The sequence below is a fragment of the Taeniopygia guttata genome, chromosome 2 (assembly GCF_048771995.1).
Source record: "Taeniopygia guttata chromosome 2, bTaeGut7.mat, whole genome shotgun sequence".
Lineage (NCBI taxonomy): Eukaryota > Metazoa > Chordata > Aves > Passeriformes > Estrildidae > Taeniopygia > Taeniopygia guttata.
In genome coordinates this window covers 5,511,800-5,530,014 of record NC_133026.1, presented here as the reverse complement: position 1 = coordinate 5,530,014, position 18,215 = coordinate 5,511,800, and the positions used below count along the sequence as shown (strand labels likewise).

Sequence of the window (18,215 nt, the reverse complement as noted above, 5' to 3'; positions counted from 1 at the left end):
CAGATGTCAGTTCAGCCAAATCCATAGGAATGCAGCAACAGATACCAGGACCTGGCCTAGGGCTGGCTTAGATCCAAAGCCTACTGAAATAACTGGGAGTGTTCCTGAGGAAGTTCACTTAGGTTTTACACACCTTCATGCTGTTCTGCTGCTAAGAACCACAGAATTATAAAATATCTCAAGCTATGGGAAGGGACCTATAAGGATCAAGAGTGAAATTCCCTGTTCCTCACAGGACTGCCTAAAACTAAACTATATGACTAAGAGCATCATCCAGAGTCTCCTTGAATACTGGTCTTGATCCCTGCACCCTATAGAGTTGTGCTTTCAACTTCAGTGTTTTAGGTAACTTTGGTTATATTCTCCCCTGATTTTGGTTCCATTCAAATTTCACAGCCCCCGGAGCTCAGTTCAGATGTTGGTGTTAACACACTTGAATCTCACTTAATGCTGTGAATTATGGGGTTTAAAGATGGCAGCAAGAACTAACCTAAAGCCAAAACTGAATACAGGTATCATTAAGCAGAAAAAGATCAGGGAGATCAGATCAGATCCTCTGTGCTTAGGAAGATGAGCCTTTCAGACATCTCTACCAGCTTTCAGTTCAAGATGGCACTCGTTCTTTGCACAATCTTCTCTTTTGTGACTGTGAAGAAATTATGAATTCTATCTTAGCTGGAGTACTGTCAGTGTCAGACCTCTGCCTTTGGCTAGAGCTTGGGCTGACCCCGAGTCCCCTGTGAGTGCTGGCTGACTGCTTCTCTACCCCTGTGTATTTTTAGCTGTCTGGATGTTGCAAATCCATCACCTTCTTCACAGCACCAGAACCCCACGTGTCCTCAATGAACTCCAACAATCTAGGCAGAAGCATACAGCTAAAGGGGGATATAATATTGGGGGCCAAATTTCTATTTCCAAGATATATAACAAGTTTCAGAGGACTACAAATTAATTCTCTATAGTAAAATAGTAATTACTTTCCAGGTGAAAAGGGTTTGTGAAAAGGGGGACGTGAAAACAGCTCTGATGATGTGATGGATAGATAGAGTATAAATAGGGATTTAAATACGTGGGTATTCAGTCACACTTACAACACTTTCTATTCAGGGGTCCGAAGCTTCCCAAAACTACATTAGATAGGCAGATATTATTACAGGTATTTTACAAACAGCTCTCTCTGTGGAGCACAGAGAGAGTAAATAATTTCTCCAAAATTGTGTAATGAATTCAGAGAACAGAACTGAATATTCCTCTGACTTCTTCCTCTGAAACCACTCAGGATAAAAATCCTCCTTCCTAATACACTTCAGCCTTTTTTCATTTTCAGTAAAATTTGAGTGAAAAAAAAAAAAAATAGAACACCCAGACAACCATTTAAAAGTTCTATTGCATATAACTCTCTTGAAAAATATAAAGGAGTGCTACTTACGCCATAACAATAACACTGAAATCCAGCCAGTTCCATGGATCCCGAAGGAAGGTGAATTCTGTCATGCAAAATCCTCTCGCCAATATTTTTATCAATGACTCAAAAGTGTAAATGCCAGTGAAAGTGTACCTGGGGAGCAGAGGGGCCAAGGAAGAAAGAGAATTAGCAAGCAGAAGACGACTGAAACTGCAGGGGCACAACTCTGGGGTTGCTCATGTGAGTCAGACTTGCAGCACTGTGCATGAACAGCCTTGTGTGTGGACCAAGGAACAGGTAAGGAACAGCAAAATACTTGGGACAGTCTCAGAATGAAGATAATTTTCAGCATGGGGTGTCCCTTGATGAATCCTCACTCTTTAATTCAAGCACAGACACCACGCTGCTAAGCTGAGCTATGGGGCTTCTGAACCTATGCCACATCCAGTGGGCAAAAGTGGGTTAGGGAATCATGGAATGGTTTGGGTGGGAAGGGATCTTAAAAATAATCTCCTTCCAACTCCCTGTAACGAGCAGGAAACCTCCCACTAGACCAGAATATCAGAGACCCATCCAACCTGGTCTTGAGCATTCCCAGGGATGGGAAATCCACCACCTCTCTGGGTGATATTATGCCCCACTCCTTGTCTTTCCAGTTGGAAGGAGAGTGATTGTTCCACTCATACCTCTCATCTCTTCCTGCCCAAGACATTTTGGAGATTAAAAACATGCCACCACTTGTTTTTATCAGCTAGAAAGGGTAATTGTCCTGCAAATTTCCTTGTGTTTCACTAACCCTGGCAAATCACACCAGCCTTAAGAATTAAACAACAAAATGCCCTCACTAAAAAAGAATTGAAAAACTCCCACCTGACTACTGTATGTAGTAATTTTAACCTTCCTGACAGTAAAGGAGGCACAAGCCTGGCTTTTTTTCCCCCTGGTAAATTAAGTTATTACCAACAGCCTCTTGACTGTGACGATCTGGGCTGGAACATAGATCTTACCTTTCATAATAAAGATGACACTTGTAATAAAATTTAGCAAAATCTCTGTGGAGGACAGAATTGGCTCTGATTTATACCTCTCAGATCTGTACTCACCCAGGGCTCTACCTGCCATCAGAGACAGAGTTCAGGGCATACAACAGCTCTTTTTTAATGTTGCTGCCTAAGACACGTAGCCCAATGGACTGGATATTCTAGGCCATATCTTAACGAAAGAAATAAATGTTTAGTGTCTACCATGGGCATTCCCTACCCATTTTCTCCTAATGAAGATGCAGATCATACCAAAGCCTATTAAAAAGCCTCAAGCACCTCAAATCCATTAAAACACAAATCTCATAAGTCATGATGTGAAGGGCTGTCATTGGAAACACTGGCTTGTGTTCTCTGTTCAGTGCCTAAACATCAATTGGTGCCATCACACATTTAAAAAAATTGTAACAGTTCAGATTCCTGTTTGGTAGAAAAAAAGGTGTGACCCATTGAAGGTGGCAATATAAGGAAGAACATTATGCATAAAATATATTTAGCTGTATTACACTGAACTGCAACTGGTCAAATACACAGATATCCTGCCCTCCTGCCATCATGTCACACTGTAGTGCTACTCACACGTTATAAAATCTCAGTGTGTTTCATCTTAAAATGGGGATTAGCAGGAGAGTTTGGGTGCAGAAGTGGGCATTAAATCTGTCTCACAGCTCCTCTTTGACCATATACCCGAGCATTATCTTGTACCCAACTTTTTCACTGCTCCTATTTAGCTTTGCTCTGGTATTTCAAATATAGGTCATGCATGTGACAGTCTCTTTAAGCATGTGTATTTAGTAATACACACAGAAAACACATGCAAAGAACTAAAAAAAAAAAATCCTTAACAGTACATAAGCTCATTAAAATGATAAAGCACTTGTATTTATTCTGCATGTCAGATGGGTTTAATTGATTGTATAATCATCATCTAATTCTAAATGGATCGGGCGAAGTCCTCCAGCAACTGAACAGCTTCTTTAACAACAAAAGTCAGGGCTCTTAAAAAAAAATTTAGTGGGGGAAAATTGAACTGATTCCTTTTCTTTTTTTTTCAAAATGGTAAGGAAAATGCTTTAAAGGAAGATCTAGGACAAATATTTGAACAAGGTTATTCTTCTATCCCCTGTGAGTCTCTGAAACAGCAGAACAAAATGGGTTAAATGTATCTTCTCCAAATCCAATATTAATCATTTTGAATTACAGTTCATTGGGTTATTTTGCTCCTCCAAAGTTCTTAACTTTGGTTTCATTCCATGCACTTGAGAAGGAAAAGTTGAGAGATATGAGGGGACACAGGAGAAGAGGAAACATGGAAGGATTCACTCCATGCTGCATGAGTCCATCTGCATTTCTGTTCTGTGTTTTCTGCATGCTCTGCCTGATGCACTGATAAAATCATCCACATTCTCCCGCTTGCAGAAGACACAAGATTATAATTCTTGGGTTTTTCCTCCCGAATGTTCGAATTTTCAGCTGTACACCAAGTGACCAAAGTTTGATGAGATGATCACGTGGATGAGATGTCCATGACTTAGCAGAAAACATCATGGCAATGGTTATGAAAGTTTTCACTGGGAGAAGGACAACACCAGGGAAAGGACAACCACAGACATACTTGAGGGTACCACACTATACATGAAACATCCTGGGATTAGGATGTTATTGTGACGGGATGAAATATTTGGATCAGTGCTGCCTATAATTAGTAATTTATGGCCTAGAAGATGTGTCCTGCATGATTTTGTGGAACCTAAATAAGGGCGTTTTACTGTCTTTTCTTACAGCACTGAGTAGACCAACCACCAGGCTATGAAGCAGCAGATGGCATTTATCATATGTCAGTCAAAAATAAAAAGTGGGTTCTGATTGGTTCAATGAGCCAAAATAATTGTTTAATGCACTGTAGGTTGATTAGCTTGTGCATCTGGTATCTGTTTCTAAAAGGAATATTTTAACCAACTTAAAGAAATGAAATGGGTTTTCATTTCACTGAAGCCCCTTAACATCTTTTAAAATTAATTTAAAAACCCACAACAACAAAAAATAACCCGCTTCAAGCAGCGCCTTTGCTATTTTTCCTGAAGCCTTGTCAAGCTAAAAAGACAGGAATTCTCATAGAAGTGTTCCCAGATAATTTGATGTTCATATAGTATTCCTGCCAATGATTACAGGGGAGCACGTCTCATGCTGTGCTCAGTCCAAAAGAAACTTTTGCATCCATTAAGTTTCAGACTAAGGATAGAGGTAAGTCAATTTAAGAAATATTCTCTGAAATAATTCAGCTTGAGCTCCATCAGCCTATTCTGATGTGTCCAACCATCAAATCTCTTGAATGAGAACTGTGGAAGGCTGACAAGTTTCAAACAGGGCTGTCCTCAATAGGTGATTTCATCCAGATGTAGCATAAAAGGTGCCTTTGGCAATAAGCATGAGATTCATGGACTAAAAATATTTAGCTTGCTTACTAAGGGAGTTTTCACAGGCTGAAAGAACTACCTGAAAAACCATTTTGTGAGGGCAGACACCACAGTCAGTACTGCTGGAAAGAAATGAGACAATAGCAAACAAGATGCCAATAAGAACACAACAAAAGGAAGGATGAGGTGAGGGTGGGACAGCTGTAAAGCAGTAAGGATACTTACTCAACATATTTATTCCATGACGGAGTCTCTGATTGTGCCATGAACACACAATTAGTTAAAATAGTGCACATAATAAACATACTGAACAATGTAAATAGGCAAATTAAGGAAAACAACGTATTTGATACAAGACTTCATAAATTTTTGTCTTTTCACATAAGATGTGACAGCTCAATCACAATTTGCAAGTTGCTACAAGAACTATAAGCATTTGTTTGCAAGTGCATAAGGAGACAAATAATTATATGAACATAGAAAAATGAGGGAACTTTCCCTGCATTTTTTTTCTTTTCCTACATCTTTTAATCATTCTTTATACAGTAAACAAATGTACTGACTCTGCAGTCCTTTGAAAGCACAATACCCCAAATTTACAGCTGTGCTGGTCAGATGACAATGTGCATAGGTGCACAACTTTGTATGAAAAGAGGGATTAATCTCATTTAAGTATCCACCGAAAAACCTGTGTCTGCAAATTCCCACTTCATTTTTTATCCTGAAACATTTCTCAGGCAGTAGGGGAAAGTTACAAATCTGGTCTTTCTAATCTCTTTAATGGACTTGAGGTCTCGCTTTCAGTATAAGGTTTCACCAAAAGCAAGTATGAGTTTCAGAGAACTAATTTTAAGTCTTGGTCTGCAAACCTGCTGGGCAAATAAGCCCAGCCTTGGGCAGGGCTCTCTGTCTCTGCTGAGGGACCAATTCCCTGCTTGGAGGCTAAAACAAATCTCCCAAGTGCACAGTTCACACACTTCGCTGCTAAGCTGAACCCATAAACATAAAAAGCACCCTAAATCAAATCCCTGAAATTAAAAACATAATTCACTGGATGGCTCTCCTAAAAGTACATGCTGTTTTCTGTAAAAAAAGTACAAAATATGATGGGATTTTCCTGCATCAATAACGGCTTGCAACCAGGAAAGTCTAACTACAGAAGATGAGGCAAAGGAAAAACAGCCTGCAACCTAGTCAACAGGCAGGGACCCTTCCCAGGGAATATAAGTAAAACCCAAAAATATATTTCTTTTGCCTTTAAAAAAAAAAAAAAAAGAAGTTTGGATTGTTTTTTTTTTCACCTCTGTAGTTGATTCTGCTTGTTGCTTGTGTTATTTTTTTGTTGAGAATAGTGATTGAAGGATTTAGTTTCAAACCTACGTCCTGAAATATTTGCATTAAATTTATCCTCTTGCAGAGCCAAAATCTCTGCTGAATACAGAGTGGAACATTTTCCAATGGGCCACATAAGTAACTGCAAGGTTAAATTGGCAGTAACCAACCTGCAGATTCCCCAGGGCCACCACAGAAGGCAGTAATTGAACTCACAGGGACTGCTCATCTCCCAAACATCTTCCACTTCTGGGCCAACACCTCCTACTGAAGGACTGGGAAGGATGTCTAATACCCATCAGCTTCAGATATATTTATATAAGTTTTGTCATTCTTGTTAACATAATAATTAAGTTCCAGCTAGCCTAGAAAACACTGGATTACTTTTTCAACTCCAGTGGATGAAGCACAGGAAACCAAAGAGCTATCTTCAGACCATGTCAAACAAACAGCATATTTTAATTCCAAGTAAATAAACTCCAGCGTTGGAATTTAGAGTCACTGGTTTGATTTCTACATGCCTGTTTCCTTGTGATATAAACTGAATCTAACAGCTCTCCCAAATGCTCACTTACAGGCAGGTGTCATCACCACCTCATTCAAGAGAACAAACCAGAGTACACAGGTTGAAAACGTTAAGGGTCAGCTCTGGGACAACAAACACACTACAAATTCAATCTGTGTTTCATGACCAAGCTGAAAACTACAAAGAACATAAAAGAATGAAACAATTCAGCTGGTTATGCACCAAAGTTAGGGGTCTGTGTTAAAGTAGAAAGAGAACACAGAAATCCCCACAGAATGAAAATTAGCATTCCTACCTGAAATCAAATGCAATTGTTTGCATTAGAAAAAGTCCATGATGATGATCTACTCAGAAAGACAAAGCAAAGAAGATAAAACTGAGATAAGCTGTATTAGCAGCATTGTCCATTCCCTATCTTAGAACTGCTATTAAATCAATTTTTCCAAAGCCTACAAACTAAATATACTAAGCTACTCATCAAGATCCTTTCTGCAATAAATTAAACCTATTATTTCCAATTTGAGGTTACAGAATAGCCTTTGCAGAAACTGATTCTAAAAGTTATAAATTTTATCTCCTAGCACAAAGATATCGAGTCCAACGCAGCATACTTCTATTCTAGACTTCATTATGATGGATAATTGTTAATTAGCAGACTGAATACTAGAGGCACTTCAGGTGATCATTGCCAAATTACATATAATATGTGCAAGCAAAGGTTAGTCCCAATGAATAGAATGTTTAATTGGTGCTTCACAAGATCTCATTTTGCCTTATGGCAAGTGTGCAAAATAAGATGGAAGGAAAGCTGCAAGCAGAAAATATGCACAAAGATTGGAACTTCTGTAAGAAGATTATTTTATTTTTTTCTGACTCACCAGAATCCATAATTCTAGCACCAAGGAAGGTCATTTTTGCCAAACCTCCAGCCTGGATCAGTGACAAAGTGAGAAAAAGTGTCTATAAAACCTAGAAAAACTAGAAATTACAATTGCTACAGGCTAGCAAACTGCTTGGAGAAACTAAGGACACCACAGAATGGTCCTTGGCTTGCAGGCAAGAAGAACTAAGAGGAGTCTTTTAAACACTAAGCATCAAAGAAATTTTGACACTGATTTCATCTCATTAGAAGGTGGAGATAGCTAATAAAAATGTTAATGACAGCTAATAATGATGCAGAAGACAAAAGGTGCTCATCACATTGGGAATACAATCCTGCACTCCCCAAGTGCTCTGGGACAGGAGTGGAGCAGGGCCACCTTCTGGGCAGCCATGGGGGCTCTGGACCATCCATGAGGCCTCACAGATTCTGAATAAGAGGAGAAATACCTAGAAGGGGTTTAAAGATACATTATTAGTTGTAATAAACATTACTAGGAGGCTGTGGAAGTTTTTCCCCTCGGAAGGGTGTACTTTTGAAAGACTGGAATTCGCAGTCTTGGCTAGATGAGCAGTGAACACATAGCATCTATCCTGCCAGACATCTCAGAGAAAGAGCTCCACATACAGCTACTTAACCAAGAAATGTGACCCCCACAGCTTCTTTATATTTTACTCTGTCCTCTCTATTCTGTTCCACTGTTGGCCTTCATGGTGCACTCAATGGCTGGAAATTGAGATATGGCATCCACTAAAGAAGCTGCTACAGATATTTACGTGACAGGGCACCATTTGCTAATGCTCCTTTCAGGCTTTTGCCCTGGGGAAAATAAAGATTGCTTGATTACAGTCACGCAAGAGGATAGATCTGGTTCCCAGGTCCATGCCTGTGATATTATCTGCTTGAGTACTTGCGGGTTTGGGCTCCTTTCTGCCTGGGATATCGACTGCCTGCTCAGCCACTTGGCCTTTGTATTTCAGGTTGATACAAAAGGTCTTTATTGACAGAAAACAAATCAGTGCCTAATGCAGGATCTTCGTTGTCTCACTGGGACTGGAGCTGTTCTCTCCTGCCTGTGCCTGCCAAAGATTGAGCTGTGGGATCTCTCGACATAATCAACACAAGGTGATAATTTCTGTCTTTCTGGAGCTAAACTTATGTTTGCATTGAGACCTGCCACTCCCAAAATCTTACACTCCTTATCTGACGATATTTCTTTCCTGATAGATATTTTAAATGCTCTCCTCCAGGTCTTTATCCTTAGAAGTAATGTGATAAGGATTCCTTGCTTATTTATCTTCTGTTCAACTGCTACCAAGGGCATGTAGGTCCTGTGCTACATATTCCTGTGACCTCTTGGCTTCACCAGACAATGCAGAAAAAAGGGAAGAAAAGGCAGAACAAGCCTCCAAAGCTGGAAGCAATATTCTCAATTTCTATCTAAGAAGCTCACTTTTCAGATTCTTCCCTTAGCCACACCTGGGCAAATGCATTGACCTGAATTGACTTCAGCAAGGCTGTGCTGAGGTAACTGTGCCTAAAAAACTTGGTTGGGCTCTAGGTATGCAGCTGCATGTGCTGCATTGTGTGCACACATAATCTGATCCACCAGCTCATCTCTCTGCAGAATTCTACAGTGTATTCTTAGTAACCATAATAATATCTTGGCTGATAACACATAGTCATTTTTGCATAGAATTATTACAATCAGAAGCTCCACCTGTTTTTCTGTTTGATGGAATATCTACAGTATCACCTTTTTTTTTTTTCTTCTCTCTGTGTGGAGTGGGAATCTGATTTATTTCTCTATTTGTTTTCCCTGAAATTTGATAATTAGGCAATGCTTCTAAGATGCTACCTACTTAATATTTATTCATTCTCTGTGATGGACATGAGCATTACAGATGAGGGATTTCCATCACTAAAACATCACGGAATGATCAGAGCAGCATGTGAAGCCTTTGAATTATCACTGCCTGGTCTCCCATGTGCACCCTAGAGAAAGCAGCCAAGTCATGAAAAAAGGTGTGTTTTTAGTAATGTTCACAGAAAGCTGAACATTTGGGTCAGTTTGGCCTTCCACAGAGATAGGACTATGTCAGAATAGAACGTTTCTGGGGTTGTGTGAAAAAAAAATAAAAAAACAAGCCAAAACCAACCACTGCAGTGTGTTTTGCATGACTTCAAACCAGAGCTACAGGAAATCAGGCACTGTCCTTCCATTGGAAGGTCCAGCAGGACAGTCTGTGCCTTTTTTCCTTGTCAGATAACATATCCAAATAAACAAACTAGAAAAGAATCAACAAGACAATTTTTGAAATATTTTGTTTCAGGGAAAAAAAAAATTGATCTGAAGCAATTCAAAATTAAATCATGTCTGCAGTGTCACAGAGGGATTGCTGAAGTGCTTGGAATCTCCATCAGTGCAGATTTCCCCTGGTTGCTTTCCTTTCTGAGGTACTACACCCACTTTCCTTTCAGTAAAGATCATCAGTCCCTTCCCATCTTTTAATCCTGAGTAAACTCCCCAGACTATCCACTGCAGTTCACATTATCTGATGCCAGCAGTATGATACAGTCATTTTTATAGCTCACATAACAATATAAATGAAACAAACCGAAAATCCAAGTGCATTTCTGCTTGTGCAGGCAAATTCAGCCAAAAGATTTAAAACAGCTTAATGAAATAAAATGGTTTCTGACTTCCATCCATCTGTGTTTAAAACCCATATAAAATACATGAGGAGGAAAATCAACAGAAAGGATATGAATGTACCAAAATTTTAATTGCTGCTCTTCTGATTGGATGGAAAGGACTAAGTATATACAAGGCAGGAGTGGCACTAAACCGAAAGATTGTCTTCCCTTTGTTCAGTACTATAAATGTCTGGAAAACAAAACAGGAAATGAGAACATTCAGTATTTGCATTTATGTTCAGCTTTTCGAGCCCACATCCCACTGGGAAACTCCTGCCAGAATCCCATACTTTTCACCCCCTCCCAAGACCCCCAAAATTATTCTCTCTTGGTGATTAGTTTTGTCCAAGGCCTTCCCTACAGAACTGATTGTCCTGTTGTATTATCCCAAGTAGTTTTTCTTTCTTCAACCCTTAGTGGGTCCTGGGCCATCACCTCCACCATGGAGGGAAGAGAGCTGAGAAGAGAGCAGAATCACCTTTAAAAATAAAAAATTACCTGGAGACTAAAATATGGTGGAAGAAATTATGTTATGCTCTTCTTCCCAGGTGTTGCAAATCTCACCCTGTTGTTGATCCATCTTCTCTACTTTGAACACTTTATTGCCCTCAATTTTGTCCCGCCAAGTAAAAAGTTGTAGGAGGCACAGTTCCACACTAGGATCTGACCTTGGCACTGAAGCACTCTCATTGTGCTCAGATTAATATGGCCAGAGAAAAACAATTCTCTGAGTTAACTTAAACCCAAAACAAAAGTGAATTGGATGCTGACCCAATTTGCAGAGCTCTGAAGATGCCCCACCAGGCATAGAGGAACTAATATTCACTCAGAGACAGAATTGAGATACGCAAGATACAAAATCTAAGTAATTCACACACCTTGAGTCTAAAAACTTCATGGCACTAAAATTGCAAATCTACATCCTGTTGCTTATGCCCAGGGATAGCAGGCAAATTAAAAGGTAAATTAATTCTGGCCCTTCCAGGTAAGTAATCTGTTTGTTTCTATCCATTTAACTTTTATTCTGTAGCTCTAGCACGTACCTCTACACTGTTTTAATGGAAGTGCCATTATGGTCATATTAATTCATTGTTTACAGGAAATAGCATAGCCCAAAATCAGGAACAGCAGTACCTGAAAAAACTGGAAGCTGCCTAAAAATACAAAGGCCTTCCAAGCTTTATTTTATCCTCTGGTTTGTGAAATGCTTGGAAAGGGGAATGAACTGTAGTAAGCAACCAGCCCAGCTCTGCTGTCAACAGCCTTTTGACAGAAGCTGTTTGCACTGCCGTGGCTTTGGTCCAGCCTGCACGTGATCCCTCATCAGGTGATGCTCACTTTGGGACAAAGTTCACCATTCTGCAAAGCGCCAGCACTGCACATGCTGCTCACACCTCCCTTCTGCTCTATTTTGGTCATCTTAAATGGAGTTTTGCTCTTCCCCAGCAGGAACAGAACTGCTGCTCTCCAGGAATGGTTGTGAAGGTGCCTCCTGCTCTTGTGCAGAGTGCTCGCACAAGGCTCAAGTCACCCAGAAGCCCTTAACATTAAGGGGCTTAAGTGATAAACAGCAGACCTGTGAAGTCACAGCTCATGCAGAAGGCAAGATAGGGCAGATAAAAACCTCTGGCTTAAATTAACTCAGCTACTGCTCTGCTCATTTCAGATATTGTATATTCATTCTCAGGGTTATCTGAAAACACACAAGTTTAAATTATGCTTTTTATCGCTCTTTGCCCTCCTGCTTAGATGTTTCCTGGGAGCCCTGCTCATGCCCACATTTTGATCCTTAATCTGGGAAAGAAGTATTTTTACTTTTTGTAGAAAGATAACAAGCAGAGCACTCATAGAAGAGGTCACGCTTTAGCAGAGGCTGAGGAGCAGGTTGGTGCTCACCTTGCGATCGTTGTAGAAAGGGTCGATGTCCTCCAAGGGCTCCCCAATGAGCTCTGGAGAAACAGTCCCATAGATATCAGGCAGCTTCTTGCAAGCTTGCAAGTCAAACTGAGGCTGAGGTTTCTCTTCCTCGCCCAGCTGCTCTCTGTACTCCTGCTTGGCATTCCTTGCGAGCTTCTCTGCAATTCGCTTCTCGATGGCAGCCAAGGACTCGGGCGTGAACCGGTGGAAGCTGTTAGTACCCGGTGGTAACAAGAAGTCAGCCATCTTTTCATCCTGCTTTGTCTTTACTGGTCTTTACTCCTAGTAGTGGAAACAGCTGAAATAAAAAAAAAAAGTTATCAAGAGTTAGCGGTGTGAGGAAAACAAGAACAAAGCCAGCAGAATAAGAAAACGCCACCAAACTCAACCCCCAAAAACTCGATATATATAATCAGGAAGCTCTTCATCTGTTTTTATGTGGTTAATAGAACACCAAGGAAAACAAAAATGACTGAAATTGTAATTCCAATAAGAAATCACACATGATCAAATCTAAACAGACTTTATAGATAGACTGTGGAATATTCTTCAGTCCTTCAGTCATTTGGGATCCTAAATTCAAATTAAGACACGACTTAGATTCACGCAAGCTTAAATTTCATTGAAAGCAGCAGAGATTCAGATTCCTAACTCATTTTTGAAAATGCAGCTCTGGGAGTGGATGAACAATGTTCCTAAGATGACTGCAAGGCAGATTTAAATCAGCCGATGTCTGGCCACATGATGCAAAATCTAAAAATGCCCCAGCTGTCCTATTCCAAATTTAAAGAGTGAAGGGTCAAGTTTAGATTTTTAAATCCCATAAAAAAATCTTCATAATCTCTGTCTTAGGCTTCTGTAATATAATTTTAATTTTCCTTTGGGATTGGAAATACCATCTTCAAGATACCTCCTCAGGACTTTTGAGCATTTTCTTTTCTTCCACACCCTGAAATCTGAAGGATGACAGAAGCTCAGATGTGCCTGGAAAAGCTCTGGGACCTTCATGAAAGCACACCAAGCTTCCAAGATGCTGAACAGCCACTGCTGCCAGTTTGTCATATCTGAAAACCAGGCTCCTTTCATCCAAGACCAATTTGAATATCCAGGAGTTGGACTCTATGATCCTTGTGCTTTCCAGCTCAAGAAATTATTTTACTCTATGATTCTAACCCAAACCTGTAAAGCTTGATCATCTTGTCCTGATGGTACTTCAATGTTAACACTTCCAGCCTCTGCCTGCATGAAAACAAGTAAGAATTGTCCCATCTCTTCAACTTACATGAATAAAACCAAGCGTGAAAAGCACAGCTGAATAAAAACCTTCGTGTATCTGCACTAAACAACACAGAAAGCTGTGAAAATTAATGTAAAACTACTGTTTGGAAAAGGATGAAGCTTATTCCTGTTCTAGCAGCCTGCACAAATCCATCCACTGAAGCCGCATTTTGCAATTTAAAGTCACTTTAGAGGCATGTTTTTCCAGTGAGAGAAGCCCTCACTCCGCAAAAATTAAAACTCATTTCACAGAAGAAACACAGACCTTGTATTTTTGCCACCACCAGGCCATTCATACTCAATCTACTATTTTGTTTGTCACACTCTGGTGACAAACAAAATAGTAGATTTTGAGGTGGGCTACCCTATTTCGTTCAGCAACGCATGCAGGATCCCACTCTTTGTTCAGCCACAACGTTTGTTTTCTGCTTTCAGATGGAATTTGTCTATTTACAATGGATAGTTCCAGATAGTTTGCGTCTATTAGGCTCTGTGATGACAGCATTTTTGTTAGCAAACAAGACTCTAACTGGACTCTGCATGACAAATAGCATATTTATTGACTCAATTTCTCTGAGTAAAGGACGCTTTCAAATAACTACTGTCTCTCCTATTCTGACTTCATTTTAAAATGAATTCATTAAATTGTCATTGATCACAGTCTATCACACTGGAATGATTTACTGAAGCTTGTACAGTATGCTCTGAATTACAGCTGGTTTGAACAAGCAGGGCTGAAATGAATTACCCTTCCTGGAGTTTGGGGCATTTTTCTTTTGTTGGATTTATTCTCCTTTTTCCTTTCCCCTCTCCCCTCTATGTCATTTGTTTTATCCCCTTCCTGCTGAAAAACAGGAAATTAGAAGCTTTCCCACAAATTGAGTTTCCTACACCCAACGCTTTGTGACTCAGCAAATAGAATTTCACTTTCACTATAAATGACATCAATGCAGGTGGTCAGAGAATTCTCTGAGGTCTTTTTGTCCTTTCCATTTTTGTTGCTCCAGAATGAAAACTGCCTCAGCGCTGAAGGGGGACAACAAAAGCCAGTGGCTGATCTGCTGGAAGGGCAGAGAGGAGGTTTCTAAACTGGAGATGAGAACGTTGTTAGTTAGGTTGAGGTCCAGATGATGATGAGCTCTGTCAAGGCAGTGAATGGAGAATGACTGTTTGCTTTTTGTAATAATATGAGAATCAAGAAACTTCGAATCAAGTCACAGAGCAGTGACGAAAGGTCCATAAATGATTTAAAACACAAGTTGCTGCCTCCGAGTCAGGAACCTGGGTGCAAGCAAGAAAAGCTACTTATGCTTGTCCTATGTTAACACTCTTCCCAGTCTAAAGACACCTAAATGTGTGCTTAGTCCACACAGCCTCAGACTTCCTTAAAGACTTCAAGAGAAGCCATTCTGGCAACAGAACTACTCAATTTTTTCCTCAAAAGAGAAACAAACAGATAGGGCATGGTGAGGGAGATAAAACGGCCCAAAAAGCCTAATCGGCATTAGAAGTTTTATTTTTTTTTTTTCCTAAAGGTAATTATTTTTGCTTAAAGCTCTCTCTCATTAGAAAAATTAATCAAATTCAAACAGGTCAAAACCTGATCTTTTCAATTTTATCTACAATTTTCAGAAAGGTAGCTGCCCAGAAAGAACTGGAAAATCGTACACAAACTTCATTAGAGTTTTTGCTAGTCATCTATTTAATTTTTCTCTCTAAAAAAAGTACATTTCAGCACCTTTACAATTGAAGATTTGTGACATGTTTTGTCTTCATATTGTATATAAGTTAAACTTCCACATTTTAATATATATATATTTAGCACAATTCTTTTTCAATTTCATATGCTTTCAGGAAATGGACAAGATAATTTCATGGGTCCTTTCTATGTCTAATTTCTTTTAATCTGTGAATTGCAAACATTTCTACAAATAGCCAGGGTTAGCCCAGATGTTTCTTGAAAGGGTAAGAAAGCACCACAAGTTAAAATGGGAAATCATCAATGACTGAATCAAAGAGCTGGAATGCCATTTCTTAAGAGATAATAGCTGTTGTGACTCACGTGTTTACAATACAAGCCTGGATTTTTCCATTCCTCACAGGCATATTTTTGAAGTACAAGGCTTCAAACACATTGTTTTTGTGATATCACCATGCACAGAATGAAAATTTCCCTCTTGCTTGGTCAGCTAGCATCGCTTGTTGCTGATAAAATGTACTGGTTATGCAAACAAAACATGCATATGACAATAAGGCCCCAAGAAAAATTCTTTCTTTGGTGTGGCAAGAAGTGAGAGCAAAGAAATTAAGTATTGCTAGCACTTGTACTTATTCAGAAAGATAAATACTGTTTTCCATTGCAGTTTTAACCTTACTGTCACAGGCTTCAGCCACTCCAGCTCAAAATAACTTTCAGGTTCTCGGAACATCACCTGCAAACCCTGCAAGTCCCTCTGTTTTATCAGGGACTCATGAGCTTGTATTCCAGGCCCTTGGCAATGGTAATAAAGGAACCAAACTGGAAAACCAAGGTTGTGAGAGTGTCTTGCAGGCTAAAGGCATCAGACATGCTCATCCTGAATAGGACTGTCCTCATCTGCTGATTTCCGTGATGCCACTCAAGAAGCTACTGCAGACCACGGGCTGGGGAGAGGGATGTTTGCACTGCAGCTCTGCTAGTCCAAACTCTTACAAAATACTAATCCCAGAGCCTTAAATTCTCCTTTTGTTGAAGAAACATTTGTGATTAAATAAAGATTTTTGTCTTCCTAACTGCTGTGGTAACAAGAAGAGTCATGTGGATGGGATTTATTTTCAATGTCTGAGACTACATGGAGCACAGTCATCTTTTCTCCCAACACACTCCTTTTCCATATAATCTCTTTGGCATTTTTCTTTGACCTGCAGAGCACAGCAAAACATGAGAATTGTAGGCTAGGGAAATAAAGAACCGAGCAATGACACATCTAATTTAATGGCACTGGTCTAGATTAATAAATTCATATGCATAAATTTACACACAAACACCTAATAAGATTAAAAAACACTACAAGTTGATATGGAATCCAACAGAAATTTTATTCCAGCCATGAAATAATGGCCACATGAAGAACTGCTTTTAACTCAGATCAAATTAAGACTTTTTGTAAAAAGATGAATAAGCTAAAGGAGTCTAGGTAACTGAGACACACTTCATAATTTTACTGACAACAGAAAAATAAACAAACAAACAACCTTATAAGATTTAATCCACTTATATTTATACCACATCTCACATTCTACAGTGAGGGGGTGTCATGGGAAATTCTCTTTTAACTGAAAACTTTCAGTTGCTGTTAGCAAACACTTTGAGGGCCTGTGTGCTCACATTAAGATAGTCCTCAAAAATTTACAGAGCACACTCATTACTTCTGCTTAAGCTGATATTTGGTTTGTTTCTCTCCAAGAGGCATAATTTTTTCAAGACCACAAACAATGCTTGTTTTTGCAGCACATGTTCTTAACACATATAATCAGCCACATCTCCAGCTGCCATAAATCAGCACAGCTCTGCCCAGGGAAGTCACACCTGGGGAATTGATCTCTTAGGACCCAGAATATTTGGCTAGAAATGTTTCCTTTAAAAAGAGCACCTTCACACCAGAGCATGAACACCAGATAGGGTGTAATTGAGGTATTAAACTAATGGCCTAGAAGGTAACCAAGCTTGCAGGGAGCTGGGAAACTCTGAGCTTTTTGCACCCTGTGAAGGCAATCTGCAAATGCTTGTTCATCCAGAAAAATCTTTTTGGGTGAGCTCCAAGATGGAGGTGCAAAAAGGGCTATGGAAAATCCAGTGCCTGGTTCCCATGGCTGGTCTGCAGGGGAAAATGATGATATTCCACAAAATTCTGATAGAAATGGCTGAAATGCTTAGCTCTTGGAGCTCTCCTAGGCAAAGCACAGTTTTGAAACCTGTCCAAGCTGACACAGGAGGAGATGTGAGCCAGAGTTCCTCTTGCTGCCCATGTCACAAGGCCAACCTGCAGGTTGATACGACATTGCATAAGACATTTCCCAAAACAAGACCTCCTGCTCACCATGGATGCTGACCAGGGACAGAAATAAATATGTAAGAGAACTCATTGCATCCAGATTGTTGGGAAATACCAAACCAAACCAGCACAAAATGTCCAAAACAAAACTTGAGAGTCACAGATCCACAGGTCTTTTGTCACGACCAGCTCTGCCTACGCAGTATCTTCTTTTAAATCCAGTTTAATGGGTTTTGCTGGCTGCTCACTCATCAGAATCATGGCATTCTGACATTGCCAATGACTTACTGAAAAAACAGAGTCTTCAGAAAGCCAACATGTGCTAAAGGAAATGAATTCAGAATATTTCATCCTGATATTGAAAGGGTATTTGGGGATCATAAATTTTTTGCCAATAATTAAATGCTGGCACTGAGTCTTCTCTTATGATAAAATAAATATTTTTAGTGAGCTAAAAATATTCTGCTTTCTTTGCAGGTGTCTTTATTTCAAATTACTCTGCAACCAAATGACATAAATAAGCAAGAGGGAAACAGCACATTATAGTTACCAATGCAGATCTCTATATTTTGCTGAGACTTATAATTCTTTGCACCCAGTAGGTTTTCATGTCTATTTTAATTAACTAGAAATTGGCCTCAGAGTTATTTTACTATAAACTACACAGCCTTCAGATCCAGGGAAAGATT

At 39.6% G+C, this 18,215-nt stretch overlaps 1 protein-coding gene across 5 annotated transcripts in view; it reads right to left on the bottom strand.

Annotated features, from left to right (window-relative positions):
- Window positions 1-18,215, bottom strand: part of LOC100221337 (sodium channel protein type 5 subunit alpha) — a 217,043-nt gene that overhangs the window by 164,195 nt on the left and 34,633 nt on the right. For all 5 annotated transcript variants that reach the window (XM_072925296.1, XM_072925295.1, XM_072925297.1 and 2 more), the window contains exons 2-5: window positions 12,194-12,512; window positions 10,370-10,487; window positions 5,088-5,178; window positions 1,430-1,558 (exon numbers count right to left, since the gene is read on the bottom strand). In XM_072925296.1, coding sequence (XP_072781397.1) covers window positions 1,430-1,558; window positions 5,088-5,178; window positions 10,370-10,487; window positions 12,194-12,460 — 605 coding nt within the window. In that variant the 5' untranslated portion in view covers window positions 12,461-12,512. The remainder of the gene's footprint in view (window positions 1-1,429; window positions 1,559-5,087; window positions 5,179-10,369; window positions 10,488-12,193; window positions 12,513-18,215) is intronic.